At 46.3% G+C, this 16,347-nt stretch overlaps 1 protein-coding gene across 1 annotated transcript in view; it reads left to right on the forward strand.

Moving 5' to 3' along the window:
* The first annotated feature begins 1,644 nt into the window (after window positions 1–1,644).
* LOC143770062 (microsomal triglyceride transfer protein-like) overlaps window positions 1,645–16,347 on the forward strand; it is a 225,019-nt gene continuing 210,316 nt past the window's right edge. The window contains exon 1 of the mRNA XM_077259303.1: window positions 1,645–2,003. Within this exon, the coding sequence (XP_077115418.1) occupies window positions 1,943–2,003 (61 nt within the window). The 5' untranslated portion in view covers window positions 1,645–1,942. The remainder of the gene's footprint in view (window positions 2,004–16,347) is intronic.

Raw genomic sequence — 16,347 nt, forward strand, 5'->3', positions numbered from 1 at the left:
AAACTCCCTGCCTGGTTCATTACTCAAAACCCCCATCATGGGTAAGACTAGCGACCTGACAGATGTCAAGAAGGCCATCATTGACACCCTCAAGCAAGAGGGTAAGACCCAGAAAGAAATTTCTCAACAAATAGGCTGTTCCCAGAGTGCTGTATCAAGGCACCTCAATGGTAAGTCTGTTGGAAGGAAACAATGTGGCAGAAAACGCTGTACAACGAGAAGAGGTGACCGGACCCTGAGGAAGATTGTGGAGAAGGACCGATTCCAGACCTTGGGGAACCTGAGGAAGCAGTGGACTGAGTCTGGTGTGGAAACATCCAGAGCCACCGTGCACAGGCGTGTGCAGGAAATGGGCTACAGGTGCCGCATTCCCCAGGTAAAGCCACTTTTGAACCATAAACAGCGGCAGAAGCGCCTGACCTGGGCTACAGAGAAGCAGCACTGGACTGTTGCTAAGTGGTCCCAAGTACTTTTTTCTGATGAAAGCAAATTTTGCATGTCATTCGGAAATCAAGGTGCCAGAGTCTGGAGGAAGACTGGGGAGAAGGAAATGCCAAAATGCCTGAAGTCCAGTGTCAAGTACCCACAGTCAGTGATGGTGTGGGGTGCCATGTCAGCTGCTGGTGTTGGTCCACTGTGTTTCATCAAGGGCAGGGTCAATGCAGCTAGCTATCAGGAGATTTTGGAGCACTTCATGCTTCCATCGGCTGAAATGCTTTATGGAGATGAAGATTTCATTTTTCAGCACGACCTGGCACCTGCTCACAGTGCCAAAACCACTGGTAAATGGTTTACTGACCGTGGTATTACTGTGCTCAATTGGCCTGCCAACTCTCCTGACCTGAACCCCATAGAGAATCTGTGGGATATTGTGAAGAGAAAGTTGAGAGACGCAAGACCCAACACTCTGGAAGAGCTTAAGGCCGCTATTGAAGCATCCTGGGCCTCCATAACATCTCAGCAGTGTCACAGGCTGATTGCCTCCATGCCACGCCGCATTGAAGCAGTCATTTCTGCCAAAGGATTCCCGACCAAGTATTGAGTGCATAACTGAACATTATTATTTGATGGTTTTGTTTGTTATTAAAAAACACTTTTATTTGATTGGACGGGTGAAATATGCTAATTTATTGAGACAGGTTTTTTGGGTTATCAGGAGTTGTAGGCCAAAATCATCAGTATTAAAACAATAAAAGACCTGACAAATTTCAGTTGGTGGATAATGAATCTATAATATATGAAAGTTTAATTGTAATCATTACATTATGGTAAATAATGAAATTTAACACTATATGCTAATTTTTTGAGAAGGACCTGTACAAACTCCTTACAGATGCTGTCCTTGGTGGGATTTGAAGCCAGGACCCACCAATATGGCAGAGTGGGACTGGAAAGCTAAAGACAGCGGTTAATGAGTATAATACTAGGGACAGGGAACATGGATTAGTGATACCACTCCTGTGCTGAAATAAAATGCTGAAGTGGTGCTTTAATGAAATAGAAGTAGTCGCTCTAGCTTCACGTTTTGGCAAATGCTAAACTCTGAGAAACGCAGCTTTAGTATCATGTGCAGTATAACCTGGGGTGGTGCAGTATTTATTCAGGAAGAAATTCACACACAATGCCGTGGATTTAACATCTGAGCACTGAAAAGCAGCAGGGAGAAGCCATGGAAATTAGGGAATGAAGTAAAAGGAAGTTGGAGTTTTCTCTGCCTCTTCCTCCCCCTGCTGATGAATAGAGGAGGGGGGTGTCAGAACAGTCTCCAGGAGGAGGCCGCTCACTCATCAGCAAACACTGGTCACAAAGTTTCCAAAGTCTATGTGTATCTGAATCCTTTATTGATATGACGGAATATTAGCATTCACTGCAAAGGGGCCGGTGTGCGAACCGCAAGCGGCATCTCGCTCATCCTCGCCGGTGTGAGAGCCCATTGGACAGGATGGCTGGGATTTCTGAGAGCCCCCTCCTCCTCATTACAGCCTGCTGCTGCCTTTCACTGGGTAAGCTGCGCACATTGCTTTCAGATATTTTAGACATAGTTATAAATAGCAATATTCAGAGCTGACATTTTAGAATGTGTATTACATGTGTCAGTGCAGCCGATAAAATGTGGTCTACAGGTCGCCACACAATGTTCTTATATGTGGGTTTCTGTGCATCACCTCTTAATCATTGATTTCAGGTTCTTTCATTCAGTCCCATCACAAGTATATAACATCCAGCCCCCGGCCATGCCGGCAGCCTTTACTGACATTTGCGAAAGAATTGCTCATTCTGAAAAGCTCACTGATACCAGTGTGATTCTATGATAGGAAACATAAGATTGTAAAATGTCTTCTATTGTATATATTACATGATCTCCTGTGATGAGTGTTATTGTGGAAGCGTTTAGGAACACGAGCAAACCACAGAACGTTACAGAGTGGGGTCACCGAGAGCGGAGAAGCAGTTACAGATTGGGGTCACCGAGTGCTGAGGATCAGTTACAGAATGGGGTCACTGAGTGCTGAGGAGCCATTACAGAGCAGGGTCACTGAGTTCTGAGGAGAAGTTGCAGAGTTGGGTTACTGAGAGTTGAGAGCAGTTACAGAGTGGGATCACCGAGTGCTAAGGAGTAGTTACAAAGCAGGGTCACTGAGTGCTGAGGAGCAGTTACAGAGCGAGGTCACTGAGTGCTGAGGAGCAGTTACAGAGCGGGGTCACTGAGTGCTGAGGAGCAGTTACAGAACGAGGTCACTGAGTGCTGAGGAGCAGTTACAGAGCGGGGTCACTGAGTGCTGAGGAGCAGTTACAGAGTGAGGTCACTGAGTGCTGAGGAGCCATTACAGAGCAGGGTCACTGAGTTCTGAGGAGAAGTTGCAGAGTTGGGTTACTGAGAGTTGAGAGCAGTTACAGAGTGGGATCACCGAGTGCCAAGGAGTAGTTACAAAGCAGGGTCACTGAGTGCTGAGAAGCAGTTACAATGCGGGGTCACTGAGTACTGAGGAGCAGTTATAGAGTGGAGTCACAGAGTGCTGAGGAGCAGTTACAGAATGGGGTCACTGAGTGCTGAGGAGCCGTTACAGAGCAGGGTCACTGAGTTCTGAGGAGAAGTTGCAGAGTTGGGTTACTGAGAGTTGAGAGCAGTTACAGAGTGGGATCACCGAGTGCTAAGGAGTAGTTACAATGCAGGGTCACTGAGTACTGAGGAGCAGTTACAGAGCGGGGTCACTGAGTGCTGAGGAGCAGTTACAGAACGAGGTCACTGAGTGCTGAGGAGCAGTTACAGAGCGAGGTCACTGAGTGCTGAGGAGCAGTTACAGAGCGGGGTCACTGAGTGCTGTTTAGCAGTTACAAAGCAGGCTCACTGAGTGCAGAGGAGCAGTCACAAAGCGGAGTCACTGAGTGCTGAGGAGCAGTTACAGAATGGGGTCAATGAGTGCCAGGGCCGGACTGGCAATTCTGGCAAATTCTAGAAGGGCCTGTCTGGTCATGGGCCGCTTTGTCTGCTATGTTGTTAACAGAATCAGTGTTCTCCACATCTGGTTCATGGGGATGGGGACAGCATGGGCCTGTGTGATTTCAAATGCCAGAACTGAATTTCATCCCCAGTCCGTACCTGCTGAGTGCTGAGGAGCAGTTACATAGCGAGGTCACTGAGTGCTGAGGAGCAGTTACAAAGCAGGATCACTGAGTGCTGAGGAGCGGTTACATAGCGAGGTCACTGAGTGTAAGGAGCAGTTACAAAGCTGGATCACTGAGTGCTGAGGTGCATTTGCAGAGTGGGGTCACTGAGTGCTGAGGAGCAGTTACAGATTTGGGTCACCGAGTGCTGAGAAGAAGTTACAGAGCGGGGTCACCGAATTTTGAGGAGTAGTGATGAGTAGTGTTGAGCATTCCGATACTGCAAATATTGGGTATCAGGCGATATTCACGGTATCGGAATTCTGATACTGAGTTCTGATACTTTCTCAATATCGGATACCGGAATCGGAAGTTCCCATAATTCAATGAGCCAGTTTGATTTAAATCAGCCAATGAGGAATCCTAAGAAGTGTGGGCACATCCTGTTATGCATGTTAGTCATGTAACTACTGGCATGGCTGTGATTGGCTGCTGAAATAATGCATGATACACTATAAAATTCGCCGCCACCATTTTGGGTTCACTCTGCTGTGAATTCAGTTAGGGACAGGACGCTGTGTTCTGACTGAGGGCCAGTTTGAGATAGCGATTTGCTTCATTGTGCTTCACCAGGCTAATTTAGCAACCGTTGTGTGAGAACCTTGTTTTTGCCTTGCAGCGCTGTTCACGGCTGTCTGTAAGGTCTCTGTGTGAGTGCAGCTCACTCTGTAGTCTGTTCTGCAGCCACAGCCGGTTGTAGACAGCTCAGCGTGCGTCACTGCCTCAAACTGTTCCATTGTCCTTTTTTCAATTAGTGCTGCCTGCTGCACATTGTTCCTGATTTATGCTATTAGTGAGTTTCCATCCGTATCCTGCTAGATTGTGGAAAAACACTATATAGGAGTACATAGAGGAGCTTTTTTTGCCTTGCAGCGCCGTTCACGGCTGTCTGCAAGGTCTCTGTGTGAGTGCAGCTCACTCTGTAGTCTGTTCTGCAGCCACAGCTGGTTGTAGTCAGCTCAGCATGTGTCACTGCCTCATACTGGTCCACTGTCCTTTTTTCAATTAGTGCTGCCTGCTGCGCATTGTTCCAGATTTATCCTATTAGTTTCCATCCATATCCTGCTAGATTGTGGAAAAACACTACAGGTCCTTCTCAAAAAATTAGCATATAGTGTTAAATTTCATTATTTACCATAATGTAATGATTACAATTAAACTTTCATATATTATAGATTCATTATCCACCAACTGAAATTTGTCAGGTCTTTTATTGTTTTAATACTGATGATTTTGGCATACAACTCCTGATAACCCAAAAAACCTGTCTCAATAAATTAGCATATTTCACCCGTCCAATCAAATAAAAGTGTTTTTTAATAACAAACAAAAAAAACATCAAATAATAATGTTCAGTTATGCACTCAATACTTGGTCGGGAATCCTTTGGCAGAAATGACTGCTTCAATGCGGCGTGGCATGGAGGCAATCAGCCTGTGACACTGCTGAGATGTTATGGAGGCCCAGGATGCTTCAATAGCGGCCTTAAGCTCATCCAGTGTGTTGGGTCTTGCGTCTCTCAACTTTCTCTTCACAATATCCCACAGATTCTCTATGGGGTTCAGGTCAGGAGAGTTGGCAGGCCAATTGAGCACAGTAATACCATGGTCAGTAAACCATTTACCAGTGGTTTTGGCACTGTGAGCAGGTGCCAGGTCGTGATGAAAAATGAAATCTTCATCTCCATAAAGCATTTCAGCCGATGGAAGCATGAAGTGCTCCAAAATCTCCTGATAGCTAGCTGCATTGACCCTGCCCTTGATGAAACACAGTGGACCAACACCAGCAGCTGACATGGCACCCCACACCATCACTGACTGTGGGTACTTGACACTGGACTTCAGGCGTTTTGGCATTTCCTTCTCCCCAGTCTTCCTCCAGACTCTGGCACCTTGATTTCCGAATGACATGCAAAATTTGCTTTCATCAGAAAAAAGTACTTGGGACCACTTAGCAACAGTCCAGTGCTGCTTCTCTGTAGCCCAGGTCAGGCGCTTCTGCCGCTGTTTATGGTTCAAAAGTGGCTTTACCTGGGGAATGCGGCACCTGTAGCCCATTTCCTGCACACGCCTGTGCACGGTGGCTCTGGATGTTTCCACACCAGACTCAGTCCACTGCTTCCTCAGGTTCCGGTCACCTCTTCTCGTTGTACAGCGTTTTCTGCCACATTGTTTCCTTCCAACAGACTTACCATTGAGGTGCCTTGATACAGCACTCTGGGAACAGCCTATTTGTTGAGAAATTTCTTTCTGGGTCTTACCCTCTTGCTTGAGGGTGTCAATGATGGCCTTCTTGACATCTGTCAGGTCGCTAGTCTTACCCATGATGGGGGTTTTGAGTAATGAACCAGGCAGGGAGTTTTTAAAAGCCTCAGGTATCTTTTGCATGTGTTTAGAGTTAATTAGTTGATTCAGAAGATTAGGGTAATAGGTCATTTAGAGAACCTTTTCTTGATATGCTAATTTATTGAGACAGGTTTTTTGGGTTATCAGGAGTTGTATGCCAAAATCATCAGTATTAAAACAATAAAAGACCTGACAAATTTCAGTTGGTGGATAATGAATCTATAATATATGAAAGTTTAATTGTAATCATTACATTATGGTAAATAATGAAATTTAACACTATATGCTAATTTTTTGAGAAGGACCTGTATATAGGAGTACATAGAGGAGCTTTTTTTGGCCTTGCAGCACCATTCACGGCTGTCTGCAAGGTCTCTGTGTGAGTTCAGTTCACGCTGTAGTCTGTTCTGCGAAAAAACTAAAAGTTAAAAGTTCACCAAACACTCCACTTTACAGTTGTGTAGGCCACATTAGCTCATATTAAAGTCTAGTCCACACTTTATAAAATTAGTGTTTCTTATACCTGTTAGCAGCTGTTCAGGAATAAGCACACTAAGCCCTTAGTACTTTTCTGCCTCTCTTTATCAGTCTACCAAGATGAAGAAGGCAGGGAGTAAGGCACGTGGTAGTGGGCGTGGAGTTTCTGCAGGGAGAGGACATGGGGATTCTGTGCCTGCTGCGGGCACCGGTGACTCATCATCCCCCAGATTTACCAGGGAACAGTCCTTCATGCGCAGCTTTGTAGGAGCTCACCGTACCCCACTGCTGCGGGACGAACAAATTGAAGCCGTTGTCGGATGAATGGCAGCTAACGCATCGACTTCAATTAGTGCCACATCCTCTCAGGCACAGAGCACTGAAGAGCACCCATCTGTCTCTTCACCACCTGCCAAATTGCCCAGGCAGTCAAAGAGCCCCATAAAGGAGTCATCTGTTATGATCTGGTGACCTTGGAGCCGCATGAAACTTTCTCTGGAGTAGGTGGAACCTGTACTGACCGCAAATCCTGAACTAACACCGCAACTAGAAGTAGCCATGGGGTGTGCCTAACATACCCTAGACACCTCGACACAGCCGGAGGACTAAATACCCCTATAGATGGAAATAGGAATGCTACCTTGCCTCAGAGCAGACCCCCAAAGGATAGGCAGCCCCCCACGAATAATGACTGTGAGTAGAAGAAGAATAGACACACGCAGGTAGAAAACAAGATTTAGCAAAAGAGGCCACTCTAGCTAAATAGGAAAGGATAGGACAGATTACTAGGCGGTCAGTATTAAAACCCTTCCAAAAATATCCACAGCAGATAATACAAAAAGTTCCACAATCTAACTAAAGACATGGAATGTATATCTGCCACTCCAGAGAATCCAACAAGACTGAGAAAATACTGACACAATCTTAGCTGGACAAGAAAACACAAAGAATAGCACTAAATTGTGAAGCACATAGCATGTGTGCCACAGGAAAAAAAAACCAGACACTTATCTTTGCTGATTTGGCAGAAAGGCAGGAGGAACCAAGCAGAGGTCCAACACCTCCCAACAACAATTGACAACTGGCAAGGACTAATGAATCCTGCACGCCTAAATACCCCAGTCAGAACTGCAATCAGCAGATACACCTGACCAGGACTGCAACTCAGGGGCAACTGCATTACCACCTACAACCACCGGAGGGAGCCCAAAAGCAGAATTCACAACAGTACCCCCCCCCCCTTGAGGAGGGGTCACCGAACCCTCACCAGAGCCCCCAGGCCGATCAGGACGAGCCAGATGAAAAGCATGAACCAAATCAGCAGCATGGACATCAGAAGCAAAAACCCAAGAATTATTCTCCTGGCAATAACCCTTCCATTTGACAAGGTACTGAAGCCTCCGCCTCGAAAAACGAGAATCCAAAATCTTCTCAACCACATACTCCAACTCTCCATCAACCAAAACAGGGGCCGGAGGATCAACAGAGGGAACAACGGGCACCACATATTTCCGCAATAAAGATCTATGGAAGACATTATGGATAACAAAAGAGGCCGGAAGCGCCAATCGAAAAGACACTGGATTAATAATCTCAGAAATCCTATAAGGACCAATAAACTGAGGCTTAAACTTAGGGGAAGAGACCTTCATAGGAACATGACGGGAAGACTACCAAACCAAATCCCCAACCCGAAGCCGGGAACCATCACACCGACGACGGTTAGCAAAACGTTGAGCCTCCTCCTGAGACAACACCAAATTGTCCACCACATGAGCCCAAATCTGCTGCAACCTGTCAACCACAGAATCCACACCAGGACAGTCAGAAGGCTCAACCTGCCCTGAAGAAAAACGAGGATGAAAACCAAAATTACAAAAAAAAGGCGAAACCAAAGTAGCCAAACAAGCCCGATTATTAAGGGCAAACTCGGCCAATGGCAAAAAGGCCACCCAATCATCCTGATCGGCAGACACAAAGCATCTCAAATAAGTCTCCAAAGTCTGATTAGTTCGCTCGGTCTGGCCATTTGTCTGAGGATGAAATGCAGAAGAAAAAGACAAATCAATGCCCAGCCTAGCACAAAAGGCCCGCCAAAACCTAGCAACAAACTGGGAACCTCTGTCGGACACAATATTCTCCGGAATACCATGCAAACGAACCACATGCTGAAAAAACAATGGAACCAACTCTGAAGAGGAAGGCAATTTAGGCAAAGGCACCAAATGAACCATCTTAGAAAACCGGTCACAAACAACCCAGATAACCGACATCCTCTGGGAAACCGGAAGATCAGAAATAAAATCCATAGAAATATGCGTCCAGGGCCTCTCAGGGACCGGCAATGGCAAAAGTAACCCACTAGCACGGGAACAACAAGGCTTGGCCCACGCACAAGTCCCACAGGACTGCACAAAAGAACGCACATCACGTGACAATGAAGGCCACCAAAAGGACCTACCAACCAAATCTCTGGTACCAAAAATACCAGGATGACCAGCCAACACAGAACAGTGAACCTCAGAAATCACTCTACTAGTCCATCTGTCAGGAACAAACAATTTCACCACAGGACAGCGATCAGGCCTATCAGCCTGAATATTCTTAGAACCCGGAAGATACGAAACCACGAAATCAAAACGGGAAAAAAACAAGCACCATCGAGCCTGTCTAGGACTCAGCCGTTTGGCAGACTTGAGGTAAATCAAATTCTTATGATCGGTCAGGACCACAATACGGTGCTTAGCTCCCTCAAGCCAATGTCGCCACTCCTCAAACGCCCAATTCATAGCCAACAACTCCCGATTGCCGACATCATAATTGCGTTCAGCAGGCAAAAACTTGCGGGAGAAGAAGGCACACGGTTTCATCAAAGAACCAACAGAATCCCTCTGAGACAAAACGGCCCCTGCCCCAATCTCAGAAGCATCAATCTCAACCTGAAACGGAAGAGAAACATCTGGTTGGCGCAACACCGGAGCAGAAGTAAATCGGCGTTTAAGCTCCTGAAAGGCAGAGACAGCCGCAGAGGACCAATTCGCCACATCAGCGCCTTTTTTCGTCAAATCAGTCAAGGGTTTAACCACGCTGGAGAAGTTAGCAATGAAACGGCGATAAAAATTTGCAAAACCCAAACATTTCTGAAGGCTCTTCACGGATGTGGGTTGAATCCAATCATGAATGGCCTGAACCTTAACCGGATCCATCTCCATAGATGAGGGGGAAAAAATAAAGTCCCAAAAAGAAACCTTCTGCACCCCAAAGAGACACTTAGACCCCTTCACAAACAAGGCATTGTCACGAAGGATCTGAAATACCATCCTGACCTGTTCCACATGAGACTTCCAATCATCGGAAAAAATCAAAATATCGTCCAAATATACAATCAAGAATTTATCAATATAAGTCCGGAAGATATCATGCATGAAGGATTGAAAAACAGATGGAGCATTAGTGAGCCCGAATGGCATCACAAGGTATTCAAAATGGCCTTCGGGCGTATTAAACGCAGTTTTCCATTCATCACCCTGCTTAATACGAACAAGATTATATGCCCCCCGAAGGTCAATCTTCGTAAACCAACTAGCCCCCTTAATCCTAGCAAACAAATCGGAAAGCAAAGGTAAAGGGTATTGAAACTTGACCGTGATCTTATTCAAGAGGCGATAATCAATACAAGGTCTCAAGGAGCCATCCTTCTTAGCAACAAAAAAAAAAACCTGCTCCCAACGGTGAAGAAGATAGCCGAATATGCCCTTTCTCCAAAGACTCCTTAACATAACTCCCCATTGCGGTATGTTCAGGCACAGACAGGTTGAAAAGTCGGCCCTTAGGAAACTTACTGCCTGGAATCAAGTCAATAGCACAATCACAGTCCCTATGCGGTGGAAGGGAACTGGACTTGGGCTCATCAAATACATCCTGAAAATCAGACAAAAACTTTGGAATTTCAGAAGAGGAAGAAGAGGAGATTGACATCAAAGGAACATCATTATGAACCCCCTGACAACCCCAACTAGTCACAGACATAGATTTCCAATCCAACACAGGATTATGTACCTGCAACCACGGGAAACCCAGCACGATAACATCATGCAAATTATGCAACACCAGAAATCGACAATCTTCCTGATGGGCTGGCGCCATGTGCATGGTCACCTGTGTCCAAAACTGGGGCTTATTTTTAGCCAAAGGTGTAGCATCAATCCCCCTTAAACGAATAGGGTTCTGCAAAGGCTGCAAGGGAAAACCACAACGCCTGGCAAACTCAAAATCCATTAAGTTCAAGGCGGTGCCAGAATCCACAAACGCCATGACAGAAAATGATGACAATGAGCAGATCAAGGACACCGATAACAGAAATTTTAGGTTGTACAGTACTGATAGTAAATGAACTAGCGATCCTTTTTGTCCGCTTAGGGCAGACTGAAATGACATGAGAAGCGTCGCCACAATAATAACACAACCTATTCTGACGTCTGAATCCTTGTCGTTCCGTTCTAGACAAAATCCTATCACACTGCATAGGCTCAGGACTTTGCTCTAAGGATGACTCCACAGCGCGCACAGTTTGACGCTCCCGCAAACGCCGATCAATCTGAATGGCCAGAGACATAGAATCACTCAGACCGGAAGGCGTGGGAAACCCCACCATAACATCTTTAACGGATTCAGAAAGACCCTTTCTGAAAATTGCCGCCAAAGCATCATCATTCCATTTAGTCAACACAGACCATTTTCTAAATTTCTGACAATACAATTCTGCCGCCTCTTGACCCTGAGACAGGGCCAACAAGGTTTTCTCCGCTTGATCCACAGAATTCGGTTCATCATATAATAATCCTAAAGCCTGAAAAAAGGAATCTACATTAAGCAAGGCCGGATTCCCAGATTCCAGGGAAAATGCCCAATCCTGTGGATCGCCACGCAGCAGGGAGATGACAATTTTAACCTGCTGAATGGAATCACCGGAGGATCGCGGTCTCAGAGCAAAAAACAGTTTACAATTGTTTTTAAAACCCCAAAATTTGGACCTATCACCAAAAAACAAATCAGGAGTAGGAATCTTCGGCTCTAAAGCAGGAGTCTGAACAATATAATCAGAAATATCCTGTACCCTAGCAGCAAGCTGGTCTACACGAGAAGCTAATTCCTGAAAATCCATGCTGGCACAAGACTCCTCAGCCACCCATAAATAAAGAGGGAAGAGAAGACAAAACAGACTGCAGAAAAAAAAATGGCTCAACACCTTTCTTCCCTTCTTCTGAGATGCATTTAACTCATTATTGGCCAGTTGTACTGTTATGATCTGGTGACCTTGGAGCCGCATGAAACTTTCTCTGGAGTAGGTGGAACCTGTACTGACCGCAAATCCTGAACTAACACCACAACTAGAAGTAGCCGTGGGGTGTGCCTAACATACCCTAGACACCTCGACACAGCTGGAGGACTAAATACCCCTATAGATGGAAATAGGAATGCTACCTTGCCTCAGAGCAGACCCCCAAAGGATAGGCAGCCCCCCCACGAATAATGACTGTGAGTAGGAGAAGAATAGACACACGCAGGTAGAAAACAAGATTTAGCAAAAGAGGCCACTCTAGCTAAATAGGAAAGGATAGGACAGATTACTAGGCGGTCAGTATTAAAACCCTTCCAAAAATATCCACAGCAGATAATACAAAAAGTTCCACAATCTAACTAAAGACATGGAATGTATATCTGCCACTCCAGAGAATCCAACAAGACTGAGAAAATACTGACAATCTAAGCTGGACAAGAAAACACAAAGAATAGCACTAAATTGTGAAGCACATAGCATGTGTGCCACAGGAAAAAAAAACCAGACACTTATCTTTGCTGATTTGGCAGAAAGGCAGGAGGAACCAAGCAGAGGTCCAACACCTCCCAACAACAATTGACAACTGGCAAGGACTAATGAATCCTGCACGCCTAAATACCCCAGTCAGAACTGCAATCAGCAGATACACCTGACCAGGACTGCAACTCAGGGGCAACTGCATTACCACCTACAACCACCGGAGGGAGCCCAAAAGCAGAATTCACAACAGTCATCTCTACTTCTGTTCTCTGAATCTCTTGGCTTGGAAAGAGGGGGACAGCCAAGCAGCATTCCAGAAATGGAATAAGAGGCAGTATGCAGGGATGCCCAACTGCTTTGTCTCTCTGAATCTGAAGAGGCGGGTGGGCCAGTGCCTCCGGTCAGCACACCTCAGAACGCATCTGATGATGAGACTCAGGTGCCACTTTCTGGTGCGTACTGTGCTGCCGAGACTACCCAGGAGAAGCAGTTGTTGGAAGAGGGTAGTGTGGATGATGAGGTCCTTGACCCATCATGGCATGAGGTACAGGAAGGTGGTGGGAGCAGCTCTGAGGAAGAGATTCCGCGAACGGCCCAAAAAGGAGGGAGAGGGAGGGGGGAAGACTGCGTTGCCTGTAGCCTCCACTTCGGGACCCATTAGGAGCATGCCTCTTCCAAAAGCCAAAACGGGCGCTCCGAAGACTTGCAGTGCCTGGTCCTTTTTTGACACAGTTGCAGATGACATTTGCTTTGTCAAATGCAAGCTGTGTAATCAGAAAGTCAAAAGAGGGAAAAGTGTCAGCAGCCTCAATACCACAAATATGTGGAAACATGTGCGGACCAAGCACGTGGTGGAGATACAAAAACACACTGAAGACCTAGGCCAACCGACAGCGGCACCTACCACCTCTTCAGGTCGTGTTGTAGCCTCTTCCTCCAGCTCACACACAGCTGGTTCGGCTTCCTCACAGGATCGCCATGGAAGAACCTCTGGCACTGTTGTACAGAGACCCAGTGTAATTCACCCACAGCACCACGTTCCCTGTCATCCTCACATTCCCAGCCCAGTCTACAGCCATCAGTAGCACAGGCATGGGAGAAAAGGCGGCCATTCCACCCCCGAGCACAGGCTCTGAATGCTGGAATTGCAAAACTACTGTCCCTTGAAATGCTGTCATTCCGGCTGGTGGAGACTGACCCCTTCCGTAACTTCATGGCATTGGCAGTCCCACAATACAACATGCCCAGCCGCTTTTATTTCAGCAGGCAAGCCGTCCCTGCCCTGCAAAAGCATGTGGAGGGAAACATTAAACATGTGCTACTAAACACCGTCAGTAGCAAGGTCCACCTCACCACCGATGTGTGGACCAGTCACCATGGACAGGGAGGATACCTTTCCCTCACTGCCCTTTTGGGTAAATGTTATTTAGCCGGGTACAGATCTTGAGAGTGGCGCTGTACGTGTTCTGGCAACTCCAAGGATTGCAGGAATCCAGTCTGTACACATTGACTCCTCCTCATACTCCAGTTCCTCTGAATCAGCGCTGCAGGAGCCGTCACAGTCCACCTCCACATGGACCCCTTAACGCTTACATGTTACGACCGATATGAGCACAGCCGTGGCAAAACGTCAACAGGCCGTATTGAAATTAGTTTCTTTGGGGAATCGAAGCCACACAGCGCAGGAGCTCTGTAATGCCATCAAGCAGGAGAGCGATGTGTGGTTTGTGCCAGCGAATCTCCAGCCAGGCATGGTAGTGTGTGACAATGGCCGAAATCTGGTGGCAGCTCTGGGCCTCGGCAACCTCACTCACATCCCATGTCTGGCACATGTGCTCAACTTGGTCGTGCAGAGTTTTTTGTGGGACTATCCGGATCTTGATGCACTGCTGCACAAGGTCCGCCTGGAGTGTGCTCACTTGCGGCGTTCCAGCATGGCAAGATCGTGCATTGCAGCTCTGCAGCGTCGATTCCACCTTCCGGAACATCGCATCATATGTGACCTACCCACCAGGTGGAATTCAACGTTACATATGTTGGAGTGGTTGTGTGAGCAGCAGGCAGCAGTAATTGAGTACCAGCTGCATCAGGTGCAAAGAAGTCGCACTGCGCGCCGTTTAGACTTCACAACCACTGAGTGGGCCACTATGAAGGACATCTGCCAGGTTTTGCATGCTTTCGATGATTCCATGCGGATGGCGAGTGCAGATGATGCACTAGTCAGCATGACTATCCCCCTTATCTGCCTGCATAAAAAAACACTGCAATTGCTAAGGGATGAGGTTGTGGAAGAGGTGGAGGATGAGGAGTCACAAACGCCATCTGCTTCAGGACAGTCTGAGCAACGTAGGTGGAAGGTCCTTAAAGATGATTTCAGGGAATTAGGCTGCAAGCTGAAAGCAAGGACCTCCAACGTGGTATTTTCCGAAATACTGCCTGTACCACGTGCCACGCCAGAGAGGCAACTGGAGATTAGGGAGGTTAATAAGTGGCTCAAGAATTGGTGTAGGAAGGAGGGGTTTGGGTTCCTGCAGAACTGGGCCGACTTCTCAGTTGGCTACAGGCTCTACGCTAGGGACGGGCTGCACCTCAATGGGGAAGGTGCAGCTGTGCTGGGGGAGAAAATGGTTAGAAGGTTGGAGGAGTGTTTAAACTAGGGATTGGGGGGGGGAGGGTATTCATTTTATAGGAGGGGAAGATAGTGCAGATAGAGACCTGGGCACAAATAAGGAAGTTGGGGGTGGCGGTGGCATGGGGGGTGGGGTTAGAACAGTTAGTAATTTAAGAAAGAATAGAGGTACAGAGAGGAACATCAAGTGCATGTATACTAATGCCAGAAGCCTCGCCAACAAAATGGATGAATTAGAACTAATGTAGTTGGAGCATAATTATGACATGGTGGGGATATCTGAGACGTGGCTGTATGAGAGCCATGACTGGGCTGTTAACTTGCAGGGCTATAGCCTGTTCAGAAATGACCGTACAGATAAGCGAGGGGGAGGGGTGTGTCTATATGTAAAATCTGCCTTAAAACCCATCCTGCGTGATAATATAGGTGAATTTAATGAAAATGTAGAGTCCCTGTGGGTGGAGATAAGGGGAGGGGGAAAAAATAATAAATTACTGATAGGGGTTTGTTATAAATCTCCAAAACTAATGGAAGCAATGGAGAATATCCTCGTAAAGCAAATAGATGAAGCTGCGACTCAAGGAGAAGTCATTATTATGGGGGACTTCAACTACCCTGAAATAGATTGGGGAACAGAAACCTGCAGTTCCAGCAAAGGTAATCGGTTTTTGACAACTATGAGAGACAATTACCTTTCACAACTGGTTCAGGACCCAACAAGGAAGGGGGCACTGCTAGACCTAATATTAACCAACAGGCCAGACTGCATATCAAATATAAGGGTTGGGGGTCACTTGGGGAATAGTGACCACAAAATAATACGTTTTCATGTAACCTTTAATAAGATGGGTAGTAGGGGGGTGACAAGGACACTAAACTTCAGGAGGGCAAATTTCCAACGGATGAGAGAGGATCTTGGTGCAATTAACTGGGACGATATCCTGAGACACAAAAATACACAAAGAAAATGGGAGACGTTTATTAGCATCATGGATAGGACCTGTGCACAGTATATACCGTATGGGAATAAACATACTAGAAATAGGAGGAAGCCAATATGGCTAAATAGAGCTGTAAGGGGCGCAATAAGGGACAAAAGGAAAGCATTTAGAGAATTAAAGGAAGTAGGTAGTGAGGAGGCATTAAATAAATACAGAAAATTAAATAAATTCTGTAAAAAGCAAATCAAGGCAGCAAAGATTGAGACAGAGAGACTCATTGCCAGAGAGAGTAAAAATAATCCCAAAATATTCTTTAACTATATAAATAGTAAGAAACTAAAAAATGACAGTGTTGGCCCCCTTAAAAATAGTCTGGGTGAAATGGTGGATGAGGATGAGGAAAAAGCCAATATGCTAAATGACTTTTTTCATCAGTATTTACAAAAGAAAATCCCATGGCAGACAAAA

This window comes from Ranitomeya variabilis, chromosome 4 (assembly GCF_051348905.1).
Source record: "Ranitomeya variabilis isolate aRanVar5 chromosome 4, aRanVar5.hap1, whole genome shotgun sequence".
In the NCBI taxonomy this organism is placed as follows: domain Eukaryota; kingdom Metazoa; phylum Chordata; class Amphibia; order Anura; family Dendrobatidae; genus Ranitomeya; species Ranitomeya variabilis.